The sequence below is a fragment of the Sceloporus undulatus genome, chromosome 3, assembly GCF_019175285.1.
Source record: "Sceloporus undulatus isolate JIND9_A2432 ecotype Alabama chromosome 3, SceUnd_v1.1, whole genome shotgun sequence".
Lineage (NCBI taxonomy): Eukaryota > Metazoa > Chordata > Lepidosauria > Squamata > Phrynosomatidae > Sceloporus > Sceloporus undulatus.
This window is the reverse complement of record NC_056524.1, coordinates 64,592,963-64,606,795: the sequence shown is the minus strand read 5'-3', so window position 1 is coordinate 64,606,795 and position 13,833 is coordinate 64,592,963. Positions and strand designations below refer to the sequence as shown.

The 13,833-nt window shown below is 40.1% G+C and overlaps 1 protein-coding gene across 1 annotated transcript in view; it reads left to right on the top strand.

Annotated features, from left to right (window-relative positions):
- The window catches only part of TIAM1 (TIAM Rac1 associated GEF 1), a 274,407-nt gene that overhangs the window by 187,445 nt on the left and 73,129 nt on the right, over positions 1-13,833 (top strand). The window contains exons 8-9 of the mRNA XM_042459672.1: positions 8,626-8,859; positions 10,482-10,667. Of these exons, the coding sequence (XP_042315606.1) occupies positions 8,626-8,859; positions 10,482-10,667 (420 nt within the window). The remainder of the gene's footprint in view (positions 1-8,625; positions 8,860-10,481; positions 10,668-13,833) is intronic.

Here is a 13,833-nt window from a genome sequence, read left to right as displayed (position 1 = left end):
ATAAAAGCTAGATGAGAGTAATTACCTTGTTTTAAAAAAAAACAAACCAAAATTCTTCCAATTTACTTACTTTAATTGTTTGTTAAGTGATGTAATTATTTTCAGTTCATCTTTCGACTATTTCAATAAGTTTTTTCCCTCTCCCACCGCTGATTCACTGTAATATATTGTTGTTGTTAACTGCCCTCAAGTTGACTCCAACTCATGGAGACCCTGTGGATGAGACTCCAAGACCCTCTGTCCTCCACTACTCTGCTTAGAGAGTAGCTCTCAAGCTCAGGGCTGCGACCTCGACCCTTATCACACGGAGGGTTTTGCAGCTCTGATCCGAAGCCACTGCAGGTCCAATGATGCGAATTCATGTTAAAACGTGATTATTATCACACATGATTGCTTTCTATGGGGAGTACTTCCGAGCCAGATCCAAAGCCAATCCAAAGTGACTCCTGATTTTTGTGTTTTCTGTAACAAGCAAATTCACAAAAATTGTTTCCAAGCTCACTTCAATTTCAATCCGAATTGGTCTGGTGTGGAATGCAACTTTGTTTCCATCGTGGCACACCCCCAAACCTCCAAGGTCTCACATTTCCCATGATGCTGCACTGCATTTTTGCCCCATTTGCTTCTGGTGTTCCTTCAAGAACATTTGAATGTAACTGACAGGAATGAAGGGAATGAAACGAGGCTGGGGGGAGAGATGGGAGCAACGGTGGGGGCCATCAAAGGCTGGGGGGAGCAACAAACTCCAACTCCCAGAATTTCATAGCCTTGAGCCAAGGACCCCGCAGCAAACTCCATCTCCCAGAATTCCATAGCACTGAGCCAGGACAGTTAAAGTGGAGTCAAACCGGATTATTTCCCAAGTGCGGATGCAACCTAAGTGAAGACAACTGTTAGAAAGGGACAGAGAGTGGATTGGATTCAGGGAGGTGGTACTTTAGGGAGCATGGAGAATAAGGGAAACCGGATCATTTCTGCACTCCTTCAAAAGGGGTCTCCTTCAGAGCCAAAGGAATTACTTCCAAGAAAACCTGCAGCTTCTACACTGATTATTTTGCAGTGAAAGAATTTTTTAATAATAATAATAATAATAATAATAATAATAATAATAATAATAAATGGATGGTGGCTCTGACACGGAGGATAGATGTAGATGTGGCTGAAATGGATGAGGAGAATGACACGAGAAAAGATTTAGAAGTGGCTGAAATGGATGAGGAGAATGACAGAAGGATAGATGTAGATGTAGCTGAAATGGATGGGGGCTTTGACATGGAGGACCCGTTTAAATTTGGCTGCCAGGGATAGAAAAATAGAAGGGAGGAAGAAACGTGAAGCAGTCATTCACATGAGCCTAGCATTCACGTGAAAATGGAACCAGGAAGTGTCCCCCTTCTTCACCCCAGAAGTGCATAGGTTCACGACGTGTTCAGAACCTCACTGAGCATGTGCAAGTCATGGCATGTACTGCTGTGATAATTTAATGTGCACTCGCTCCACTTTGACTCAGGAATCACCACAATTTCATTCTTCACATGAGATAATTCATCACGTGAATTGCCTTGGATTTGAATTGACTCTGCTTCCTCTTCAATTTGAATTGGCTCTGGATTCGAGTTCCAGTCTCACGTATGATAAGGGTCCTCCTTGAATTAATATACCCACCTGGTGTGCAGTCTTCCTCTTTTTCTACTACCCTCTACCATTCCTAGCATTGTTGTCTTTTCTAATGAATCGTGCCTTCTCATGATGTCACCTATGTACAACAGCCTCAATTTGATCATCTTGGCTTCTAGGTTGAGATCAGGTTTGGTCTGTTTGGGGATCAGTTTATTTGTTTTTTGGCTGTCTGTGGAATCCACAGCCCTCTTCTCCAGTACCACATCTCAGATGAGTCAATTTTCTTCTTATCAACCTTCACTGCCCAGCTCTGGCATCCATACATATTGATAGGGAATACAATGGCTTGTACAATTCTAACTTCAGTGCTCAGTTGTATCTCTTTACTCTTTAGGATCTTGTCTAGTTCTTTCATAGCTGCCCCTCCCATTCTAGTCTTCTTCTGATTTCTTGGCTCTAGTTCCCTTGTTATTAGTGTTTGAACCATGGTATATGAACTCTTTAACTATTTTGATTTCTTCATTGTCTAGGTTGAATTTATGTAGATCCTCAATGGTCATTTTTAATCACCACCACCACCACCACCACTATTGTAACTAATATATTACTCTGTGTATTATATAAAGAAAGCAAATGCAATCTCTGGTTATGACCTAATTTCTTTCAAACATGCAGTTTACAGAAGGACTTCCCTCCCAGCCAGCAGGAATGAAAGTGGTATTTTAGATTAATCATTGCATCCACATTCTTATTTGTTATGTCATCAGTAGAATAAACAATAGCCATTAAACTGTTCATTCATAATAAGACCTTCTATAAAAACTGTATCAGAGTGCTTGTTTTGGCACAGTGAAGTGCAAGTTATAATGATGGCCAGGTTTTTGTTGGCCCAAAATCCTCAGACGTAGTAATTTCCTAAGATGATAATATTTTACAGTTTTGGTTTATGACAGAATCTGCAATGGTTGAGTGGAGTTCTGGATCACTGGTCTGCTGCTGATTTCTCTTGCTTTCCAGAAGGTCTGAACAAGCACAGTGTGGAACATATCGAATGGCATTACATTACTGTAGTGTTTTGCTCTCTGAAGAAATCTCATTCTGGCTAGACTACCCAGGCTCTTGAACGTGGAGAGATATATATACACATACACTCGCATAAGAGATAGCACCATGAAGCCAAAATGTTTTGCTAATTTCTTGAAGTTCTGTTCATTAATATCTGAGATATATACTCACTTGGGGGGGGGGTTAATTGTGTACCAGGTAGCATACTTTTTTAAGGAAGGAGGGACTTGTAATTATTCGTCCACCACAATTAGCTGCCTTGTTTCATATGCCCACATGTTCTTCACAGCAACCTACTGGCAAACTGCAATATCTTGCTTAAGGTTGGCCAGCCCAAAGGGAGGAGGCAAAATGAGGTCATCCCAATCCTTGAATATTCTTCCCCCAAATCCAGGCACAAAAGGAAAATTTCAATGTAGGAGCAGTGTTCTTATTTGAGTTGGCAATGACTTCATTCCTCCATCCCCACAATTGCACTCCTGGGGTAAATGAAGACCTACAGCTATTCCTCCATTTCAAACTCTTGTGAGCAATTTAGCAGGGCTAGTTTAACTGCAGTCAAGAGTTGTTGATGCAAGGGGATACCTTGCTTTGTGGGGAGGATGGTGTTGCTGTGTGACTTCAAGTCATTTTTATGGAGATTCTGTCATGGGATTTTCTTGGCAAAATTTGTTCAGAGAGAATTTTGTCTTTTTCTGAAGCTGAGAGAGTGTGACTTGCCCAATGTCACCCATTGAGTTTCCATAGCTGAGTGAGAATTAGAACTCTAGTCTCCAAAGTCATAGTCCAATGCTCAAACTATTACACCACACTGGCACATATCGAATTCATTCCTCTTTCCTCCAAGTCTAAAGCAGCTTCACATATGATTTTTTCCTGTATAAATTAAGCAATATAATAAAATGCAGTCTTGTCTCATCCCCATTCCACTTGACTGTATTCTCTCCTCACAATGGTCTCTTGGCCCAAGTATAGGTTACACACCAGGACAATCAAAAGTTGTAGACAACCCCCATTGTGTGTATTGAAAACACAAAAACAGAAGCACATACTCAAATAAACATTTCAGGAATCATAAATCTGAAATCCAGACAAGTAGCTTGAGCAACCAGTGGCTAGACATTTTAACTCTGACAACTCTGATTTGTCTGTGTTTAGAACTGAAATGCCCCTTCTTTCTAGTACTTTGGTTATAAAACAAAAATTCTTGATCCAGAGAAATAAGGCTTTAAACCTACATGTTCTCAATCTATCAGATAATACTTAATACCATCATCCACTTTCGCTTGTTTACAATAGAATGCTCTAAACTCCTTTTAGATACAGTTCACTTTCATTTTGAGGAACAGAAAAAGACAGAAGCTGAAATGTTTTGCTAATTCATTTATAAAAGACCTGTTTATTAATCATGCTAATAAATATATATTTTACGTGATTAACTGCATCCCTCTGAGATCCAGAAGAAACTTGTCAGAAGTCAAAAGCACTGTTTGTGTGTGTTGTGTTAATGTGTCCTCCCAAAATTATATTTAGAAGATTAAAACATATTTTAGCCACATTGTTGCCTTGTGAGTACCAACGAATGAAGAGATCGCAAACAATATAGTAAAAAATGAGAATAGCCAAACACACACATCCAGTTGTATGTACTAACCATGCCACCCCAGCCAAAAGTGTTAATGGTCTTAGTTTGAAACGGTGATGCATGTATTACAAACCTGGAATACAAACCTGGAAATTTGGGGTCACCGCCAAACCTATACCAAAGATTTGCTGTTTTGCAGTTTGGGGGCTACTGCAAAACATTTTCATTGCAAAATGTTGCACAGCAGTTACAAAACTTTGGCAAAGGTTTAGAGGTGATGCCAAATGTTGGAGTTTGTAGTAAATGCACAGGAGCCAGCAAGGTGTTGTGGTTTGAGCAGTGGATTGCAACTCTAAAGACCAGGGTTTGACTCCCTGCTTGGTCATGGGTGAGCTTGGGCAAGTCACACACTCTCACCCTCAGAATACCCCATGATAGGTTCACACAACAACAAAGTACATGCACCTCTGAAAGGGATACTTCTACACACAGAGAATGCGGGACAGGAATTCTCATTAAGTAGGACACCCCTCTATGTTGAGGAACTAAGTAGAAGTTCCCCCTGACTCCGTCACACTGGCACTCGTCATGTATCTGGTCAAGAGTGTGGTTGCAGTCATGGTGGCATTTGAGGTAGGGTTAGTATTGCATGTTTTTGCTGCTTTTTTCAGACGTTCAATGTTTGTGGGTATCAAATGCTTGTATAGGGCTTGTTTCTGACATTAATCATAATCAACCCACAGCTGAGCTGTGTTTTCCATAATTCAGATTCATTTACTATAACCACAACCTAGTGCCTGACTTCTGTAAGGAATTTATATGGGGAGGAAATTATGGCCACACTTTTAACTTCCTTTAGATGACATATTTTCTCAGCCATTTGGCTTAGGGAGGCTTAAATAGTGAATTCCTGCAAATCAGACCCAATCCCCCAAAGCCTCAGAGCTATAGTTGCAACTGGAATTATGCCTTTGTTTTCCATGGGCACCCCCTTTCTTTTTTCTTTAATTCACAGCAGTGGAGGTCTGCCATATGTTGTGTCTTTTTCTGCTTAAGCGTATAGGACAGTAATAACTCTTTCCCCAATTACAATGGCAAGCGGGCTCTTGCAGTTTTATAATAACTCTTCTCAAATAATTTATTTTCTTACCTCTACCTCTTATATTTTCTTCCTCAAGTACAAGTTATGTTTTCTGTACAGAGTGGGCATGAGGGGTCATGGGAAGAGAAGAAAAGAAGCACAGGGGTTATATTTGGTGAGGACCAAACTAGATCTTCATAGAATGTTGCAAAATCTTACAAATGCATTTTGTTTGGAGGTTTTAATTCTCAAAAAAGAAATGTCATAGAGGGTAAAGACTCTAGGGGTCACTTGGAGTGCACAGCTTTTGTGGCAACACAGAGCTTTATTTATTACAAGTTCCTTTCTGAAAGATCAGAGCTAGGTTTTCCTGTGTCATCTTGTGGGAAAGAGCACAAAATGAATAATAGGAATAAGAATATATCAGTAGGTTCTTTAGATTTGTGTAACTATTTCTTAGTGATGGACTGGGACCTTTGTAGCTTTAAAGGATTTAGATGGTGAAACAGAGGTGGGTTTCCATTAGGAGAGAAAGATTGGAGGTAATTATGAAAAGAGTGTGCAAATTACTTTAATCTCACCCAATTTGATTTGTTATGCAGAGAATTGCTCAACCATGTACATCACATTAGTAAAATATATATTTGCAGATAATTCATGAATATAAAGTAATATGAGAACAAAATAAAAGACATGATTTAGAGTTTTAGCATCTTACCTTGCTTAGATGGACTTACATTGAATAGAAACTACTGAAGTGACTGAACATTGGAGACGGACAGACACAGCAGTAGTATTTACAGTTCTGTACCGCTTAATAGTGAACTCAGCATTCTCTAAGTTGTTTACAGTCTGTAAGCCAATTGCCCCCAACAAGCTGGGTACTCATTTTATTGACCTACAAAAGGAGGGAAGGCTGAGTCAACCTTGAAGCCCTGGGATCAAACTTACAACTTTGCGACTGCAATACTGACATTGAACCACTGTGCCACCAGGGCTCCTTTAGAGTGTTGTTCAATACAGCCAAAATATGCATTTCATTGTAAATCTATTCTTACTGTGTTGGATCCAAATATGCTACACATATCCCACTAATTTCCTCTTCAGTGAGGCAGCTATGATGCATCCTACACAAATCTACTAAATTTGTAAGTCACATGGTGATACCTGATTCTTGCAATGTTTAAAAATGGCATGCTCATATTTCAGGTATATGCAGTTTATTTTTAAGGTTTAACCTTTCCTTCAGAGGCAGAACAGTCTTTCAGTTCGAGAGTATAAATAGCTCAATCCTCCTACTCCCTCTCCTCCAAATGCAGCTTAAAATAATAATAGTAATGTTCATTTTCTGTGACTGTCCAGTCAAAACATTGCCATAACTGTTGACTAAATTCTTTGATATGGTGAACCATTATAATTTAAACTTCACTTCAAGTTTCCTGTGAATAAAGATTGTTCTAATTTCTGTGATTAAAGCATTTTATATGCTTTTTCTAGACTTCTTAACTCACTTGGAGGTGTCTTCCTAAAAAAACCCAAACCCATTTAACTTGCATACAAAAATCAGCTATATGTTGGTTGCTGTAAGAAATTAGAATTTGCTTCTACACAAATTGTGACAGGATGAAATTATGTTTAATGGATCTTAGAGAGGTAAAAGAAAAGGAGCAAGTAGGCTAACTAGTAAAATGACATAGCAGATAGATTTCTGGATTGGCTTTTGAATCTTATTTATTTATTAATTTTTATCTCTCCTTTCCCCCAATATGACACCTAAAGCCTGCAGTGGCCCACTGATTACATCAGTGGCCAGTGCAGACTTAACAGTGAAATCCTAACTCAACGATGTGGAGGTTGGAGTGGATTAGGAATAGAAAGAAATCCCTTGAACCAGTTGAACGGTTTTTATGGTGGCATAATCCCTTGAGATGGTAGAAGCATCTGCTGTTACAACTGCTTTGCCACCTGAAAGAGGGGCAGATCAAAGTAGGAGTTGAATGCAAACATCCTTCAGCTCAGGGACAAAGCTACTATGTCAGCACCAGCCAGGGCCAGTGGTCCTAAGACCTCCCCAGGTTGACAGGAGTTTGGATTCAGTAAAGCTGAATACATATCCCCTGCTTTTACTACCCTTAACTATGGTTAATTGTTAGGTCTGCATAAACATTAACCATAGCTACTAATAACCAAAGCTTGCTCTTAACTAAAGATTTGATGCCAGGTTCATATCTCAGGTTAAGAATGCACTGGAACACCCATTCCCAACCCCCTTCATTTTAAAGTGTAGTGCAAGAATTTGTAAATGTTTCCAACTATCTTTATATCACTGGACAACAAAAACAAGATGATTTGCAGAGATTTATTGAAGGAACTGTTTATGTTAGAGGAAGTCCATACAAATATACTTTGAGTAATATAAGCTGTGTAATTACTAGTGGGTGTTTAGATTGATATCTAGTTACAATTAAGGGCATTTTACATCCAATCTTATCTACTTCTCAAACTATTCAGGGATGTTGGGCACAACTTGTATCTCAAAAATCAGAGACATGAGGCTTTCTGTTTTGTAGGCAATTCTCTGCAGCAGTTATGAGTTAAAATTATTTTTAAAAACACACGTTTATTGCCATCCATCATGATATCATTACCAGGAGTACAGCATATGTTGCCTTATGGTTCAAAATCATAGAAAATCTAGTGAAGCTCTTCATTTGCTCTTTGATGTGCACTCTTCTGTTCATTATTGGTTTCCCTCTTAAGCTCTAATGCATAGTGGTCACACAGAGGTATTGTGAAGACATAACAATTGATTATTGTAAGCTTTCTCAGCAGGGAAGTGGTATACTTTTCATCATGGCTACAATATCAATGGACACTGTGTTAATTAAGTGATTTATTATTTGTTGCAGACTACCAATTATTCTACAAAATGTATGGACATGCACCCTGGCTCCTGCCAGGATATCTCATTCTAAATCATTGTATTCAGTGATTTCATTCTAAATCATTCTGTTCAATGATGAACTGAATATTATTGTAGTGTTAAGACGTTCTACAAACATCTAACTGTATAACTGTGTAGTTCTAATTTTTGAGAAGTTGCCATTGGTAGTATTGATTGTAAATATAGGGTGATATGTTAGAAAGAGAAAATTGAGTACATCGACACATGTCTGGACACACTGAATAGAAACTGTTACATGAAAAATCAAAAAGTTTTATATTTAAAAATCAGCACTGTGAAGATTCTGACTTCTGTGGGTTTGTTTTTAAGACTTGTAGTCAAACAGAACTGGAGAACTGGATAACAGCAGTTCATTCTGCTTGTGCAACAGCAGTAGCACGACAACACCACAAAGAAGACACTGTCAAGCTATTGAAAACAGAAATTAAAAAACTAGAGCAAAAGATTGACATGGATGAGAAGATGAAGAAAATGGGAGAAATGCATTTTCTCAGTTTGTCTTCTGTCAGAGACTCCAAGAAGAAAAAGACCATTCTTGACCAGGTACTTCACTTTTATGCATTTAGTACATAACTAGAAAATACAATCATATTTCCAAATACACCTGCTATGATGATTTTCCAATAAAATGAATATGTTGGACTTCCTTCTTGCCTTGTCATCTATTATCATTTGGAACTGGCATTGAAGATGGTACTTTACAATTACATAAGTAAGACAGAGACTGTCTTCTGTGTTCAAAGATCTTTGATTCTTGTGAGTCTTTCATCTATACATTTCCAACTTGAGGTGGAGAGTGACTTATTTTGCCCAAGAGTCTTTGGGCAAATATCTGCCTTTGCTATTACAGAATGCTAGTTATAGTAACAAAGGCCCGAAATAGATGGGCCGAAAAGAGTGGTGCGCAGCCACTCGGGCACCAATAGCCATGGCAGCCATATGTACCTGGCCCCAATCTGGGCCAGTGCTGCAGTCCTGAACCAGGCCGCCGGAAGGAGCGGATCCTATCTGTTCCTTCTTGGCCCAGTTCTTCCTGAATGGTGCAGTGTTGGCACGGCTTCCATCTGTGTTCGGGATGTGCTTCATCTGAACACTATGCCCCAAATGCAGCCAGAATCCACATCATTTGGCCCATGTGTTTCAGGCCCTAGGCTAAGTTTAAGTAACTAAGGCTATATTCTTAAGAATACATACCAGGGAGTAAGCCCCTCAGTTCTTGCTTCTGAATAAATATACAGTGGTACCCCGGGATACGAATTGATCGCGTTACGAAATTTCCGGGGTACGAAAAAGTTAGCTTGGAAAAAACTGTTCCGGGTAACGAAAGATTTTTCGGGTTACGAAATTTTTTTTGGTGTGTTTCGGCGCTTTTTGGCACGAAATTTAAAAGCTGCGGCTTTCCAGCGCTAGCGGTTTCGGGTTGCGAAATCTTTCGGGTTACGAACGGCGCCGCGGAACGAATTAAATTCGTAACCTGGGGTACCACTGTATTTAAGCTTACACTGTAACTGAAGGAAGGTAACATATGGAGCCCCTTTTATGGAGCTACAGATCTTTAACCAGGGCTGTTAAATATGTCTAGAGCCTTAACCAAAGGGAAACTATTGTTGCAGCTTTATGGAGATTTCCAGCCTATTGAAAGTATTTCCTGCTGGCAATCTGCACTACATAGACTGCTGATGGTGCTCAGCAACTGACAGATGTTAATGTATTATCCAGTGTATTTTATTCATTTTCTTTAGTACGACAGCAAACTTCATTGGTTTTTAAGCTATTACTTCTGAGAACCTAGAGATATTTTGTTGTTGTTATGGCTGTAATGTCTTCATATCTCAATTTTGTTGTATAAAAACAGTTTCTCAGTGTGTGGGGAGGGGTAGAAAAGAACAGTCCAGAAGAAATTAAAACTGGAATGTTAATCGTATTAGCTTGGTATCAAAGTAATAGTTGTCTCAGGATGTCTGTCTGTTTCAAAAATGAAGATATCTGCTTTGCTGTAATTTAGAAAGTTAAATCCATCTTTCTTCCTCAGGAATGTAATCAATGTTGGCAACAGAAGACATAACGATGAAATGTAATATTTGTGGGTATTTATTAGCATGTTTATCTTAAAATTAGTTCACCATTGACTTTTCCTTTTTCTATTCTCTAATGTCTTTTTATAGATATTTGTCTGGGAACAAAACTTGGAACAGTTTCAAATGGATCTCTTTCGGTATCGTTGTTACTTAGCTAGCCTCCAAGGAGGGGAACTACCAAATCCAAAAACATTGCTTGCTTTTGCAAGTCGTCCAACGAAAGATGCAATGGGCCGTCTTGGAATCTTTTCAGTGTCTTCTTTTCATGCACTGGTGAGTTTAAGCTGATGCCAGAGGTTGTTGTTGCTAAAATAGAAATCACTTGGTGCTTTTATAAGAAAGTTAATTGAGTTGTTGTGCAGCCTCTGGTCATTTCAGTGGGGTAAGCTAATTCTTAGTCTCTCCTCCCCTATCATTGAAAAGCTGAGCATTGCCTTTATGGCAGATTTTCTCCTGACATTGTTTCTTCACCTGACATTTAATTTTTTTTAAAAAAAACATGATGGAATAAATTTAGTTTCCAGTCATTATTATAAAGGCTATCATGCTGCTCTTATTAATTGTGAAGACCAAACTTTTCCTGCCTGAGCTAACTGTATTATTGTTCAGGGGCTCATACATATGCTACCAAGTTCTACCACTGTATTTTGTTCTTGCTCTTAACTCTTATGGATTATTTTCTGGTTCTGTCAAGGGCAATAACCTTTCAGTTCACTTACACATGTGTGTTCACAAACAAACACACACATATTTTATTAGAGTGCCTGTTACTGAGTTACCTTTGATAATGTCACCATTCATTTATTCTGATGTGAAGTTCACATGTGCAGTTTCTATTATGTCTCCTATTTTAATTTCCACTTCCTTAATGAATATGAAATTCAAGCAGAAATAATGTGGCTATTCTGTGCATTCTTTTTGTCATCTGATACCACTGACCTTCTCTTGTGCTCAGCAGTTTTTAAAACTTACACAACACTCCCCCCTCTGTATGGGCTATGAAAGAGCTGGCACTTTATTAGATTCTCTTTCAGATTTGAGATGCTGACACCTAGGTGAATACAAGATTCTGTAGATCAGATTTGCCACTGTAGTTTGCATCTGCCAGTGCCATTCTGTTTGCAGAATGATTTGAATTTAGCAGACATGTCTACTTACAGGAAGAGAGCGAGAACAATTTTTCACGATTCCCCCAGCTAATGCCCTGAAAAACTACTCCAATAGTTTGAGGAACTATTGAGAATAGTGTCAGATGTGGTGCAGGGGGTTTGGAAGGGGAAAGTAATCAACAAAATATTGCAGCCTCTGAAAACAGATCCGACCCTCATGGAAGAGAGAATTGAATCCAAAAATATATATTTTCCATTCAGGCAAAATGTACCTGATGCTCTACATGGCATAGAAGCCCCATTCAAGTATCATTTAAAACAGGAATTGGCAGCTGAATAAATAAATAATAATAAAATAATAAATCGTTTATTTATAGCCCGCCTTTCCTTGAGATCAAGGCGGGTTACAGCATCATGGCAACAACAAACGATAAATAAAAACAATACAATATCAACATTAAAACCAAGAATTAACAACACAGATTAAAAACCATACAAAAACTAGCCAAAGTGCAGGTGCAAGGGGGGGGGGGAAGAAGCGTTACAACATCTGGGGGAAAGCTTGTTCGAAGAGAAAGGTTTTAAGTCTCTTCCTAAATTGGTCGAGGGAGGGGATCGAGCGGAGCTCTTCGGGAAGCGAGTTCCATAACTGCGGGGCTGAGGTTGAAAACGCCCTCTGTGCAGTCGTAGAGTGTTTCGAAGGAGGAACCCTCAGAAGTTGCTTCCCGGCTGACCTGAGTGTGCGGGGCGGATTATATGGGGAGAGGCGGTCCTCCAAGTACCCTGGGCCCAAGCCATTTAGGGCTTTATAGGTTATAACCAACACCTTGTATTGCGCCCGAAAGCAAATAGGCAGCCAATGTAGATCTTGCAGAACAGGTGTTATATGGCTGGACCTGGAACATCCAGTGATCAGTCTGGCTGCCATGTTCTGCACCAATTGAAGCTTCCGGGTTTGGTACAAGGGTTGCCCCATGTAGAGTGTGTTACAGAAATCCAACCGAGAGGTTACCAGAGCATGTACCACCGTTTCAAGGTCCCCCCGGCCCAGGTAGGGTCACAGCTGGCATATCAACCAAAGCTGATAACAGGTGCTCCTGACTGTCGCATCCACCTGAGATGTAAGGTGGAGCGACGAGTCCAGGAGCACCCCCAGACTGTGAACAGAGTCCTTCAGGGGAAGCATGACCCCATTTAGGACAGGTGGACAAATCTCCAGACCTGGACCCGGGGATCCTATCACAAGTACTTCCATTTTCTCTGGATTCAGTCTGAGTCTGTTTTCCCTCATCCAGCCCATTACTGACTCCAGACAGGCATCTAGAGGAGAGATGCCATCCCTGGTCACTGTGTCAGTCGGAGACACAGAGAAATATATTTGGGTGTCATCAGCGTACTGATAACACTGCGCCCCGTGTCTCCGGATGATCTCTCCCAGCGGTTTCATGTAAATGTTAAATAGCATGGGGGACAGAATGGCTCCTTGAGGGACACCAGATGTAAGGGCCCTCTTATCAGAGCACACGTTCCCCAGCTGCACCATCTGGAATCGACCCGAGAGGTAGGAACGGAACCACTGGAGTGCAGTGCCTCCAATTCCCAACTCCCTCAGGTGTTCCAGAAGGATACCATGGTCAATGGTATCGAAAGCCACTGAGATGTCTAAGAGCATTAACAGGGACACGCTACCCCTGTCCATGCCCAGACGGAGATCATCGACCAAGGCAACCATGGCAGTCGTGAAAGTGAAGGTGGGGTTGGGGCCCTGATGAGGGCTTCAGGAATGGCAAAATTCCGGTCCATGGGCTGCATGCAGCCTGCAGTCCACATCCCTAATTTAAACCATGCTGATGTAACAGATGAGAGAAGATGAAGAAGCATGCCTGTCTCCAATTCTATCTCTCACTTCATGTGGAAAGTGGTATTTTCAAAGGAGGTGACTATCCACTTTGTGTGGAGGCTCTCCATGCCATTGGGAATCCTAAGAAACAGGGAAGTTTCTACACATAACAGAGGCTCTGTTCTTTGGACTCATCATTCCCTGGATGAGGAGAACAGCAGAACAGATAGGAAAGGAACAGAGCTAGTGCACTTCTCTCACATGTTGAATCAATGCACACTGAAGAATGTCTGATAGGGCTTGTATCTCATCATAGATGTATAGAGGGAAAGGGTATTTTGCTGTCTGCAATTATTGTTTTGTATCTTTTCAAAAATTATATGTAAGCCATTTTAAGAGTCTTTCTAGCTGTAGAGTAAGGTATAAGTGTCATTTACATGTGTCATTTTCATTGTAAAAATGGAAATGATGCTATGATTGCATTATGAAT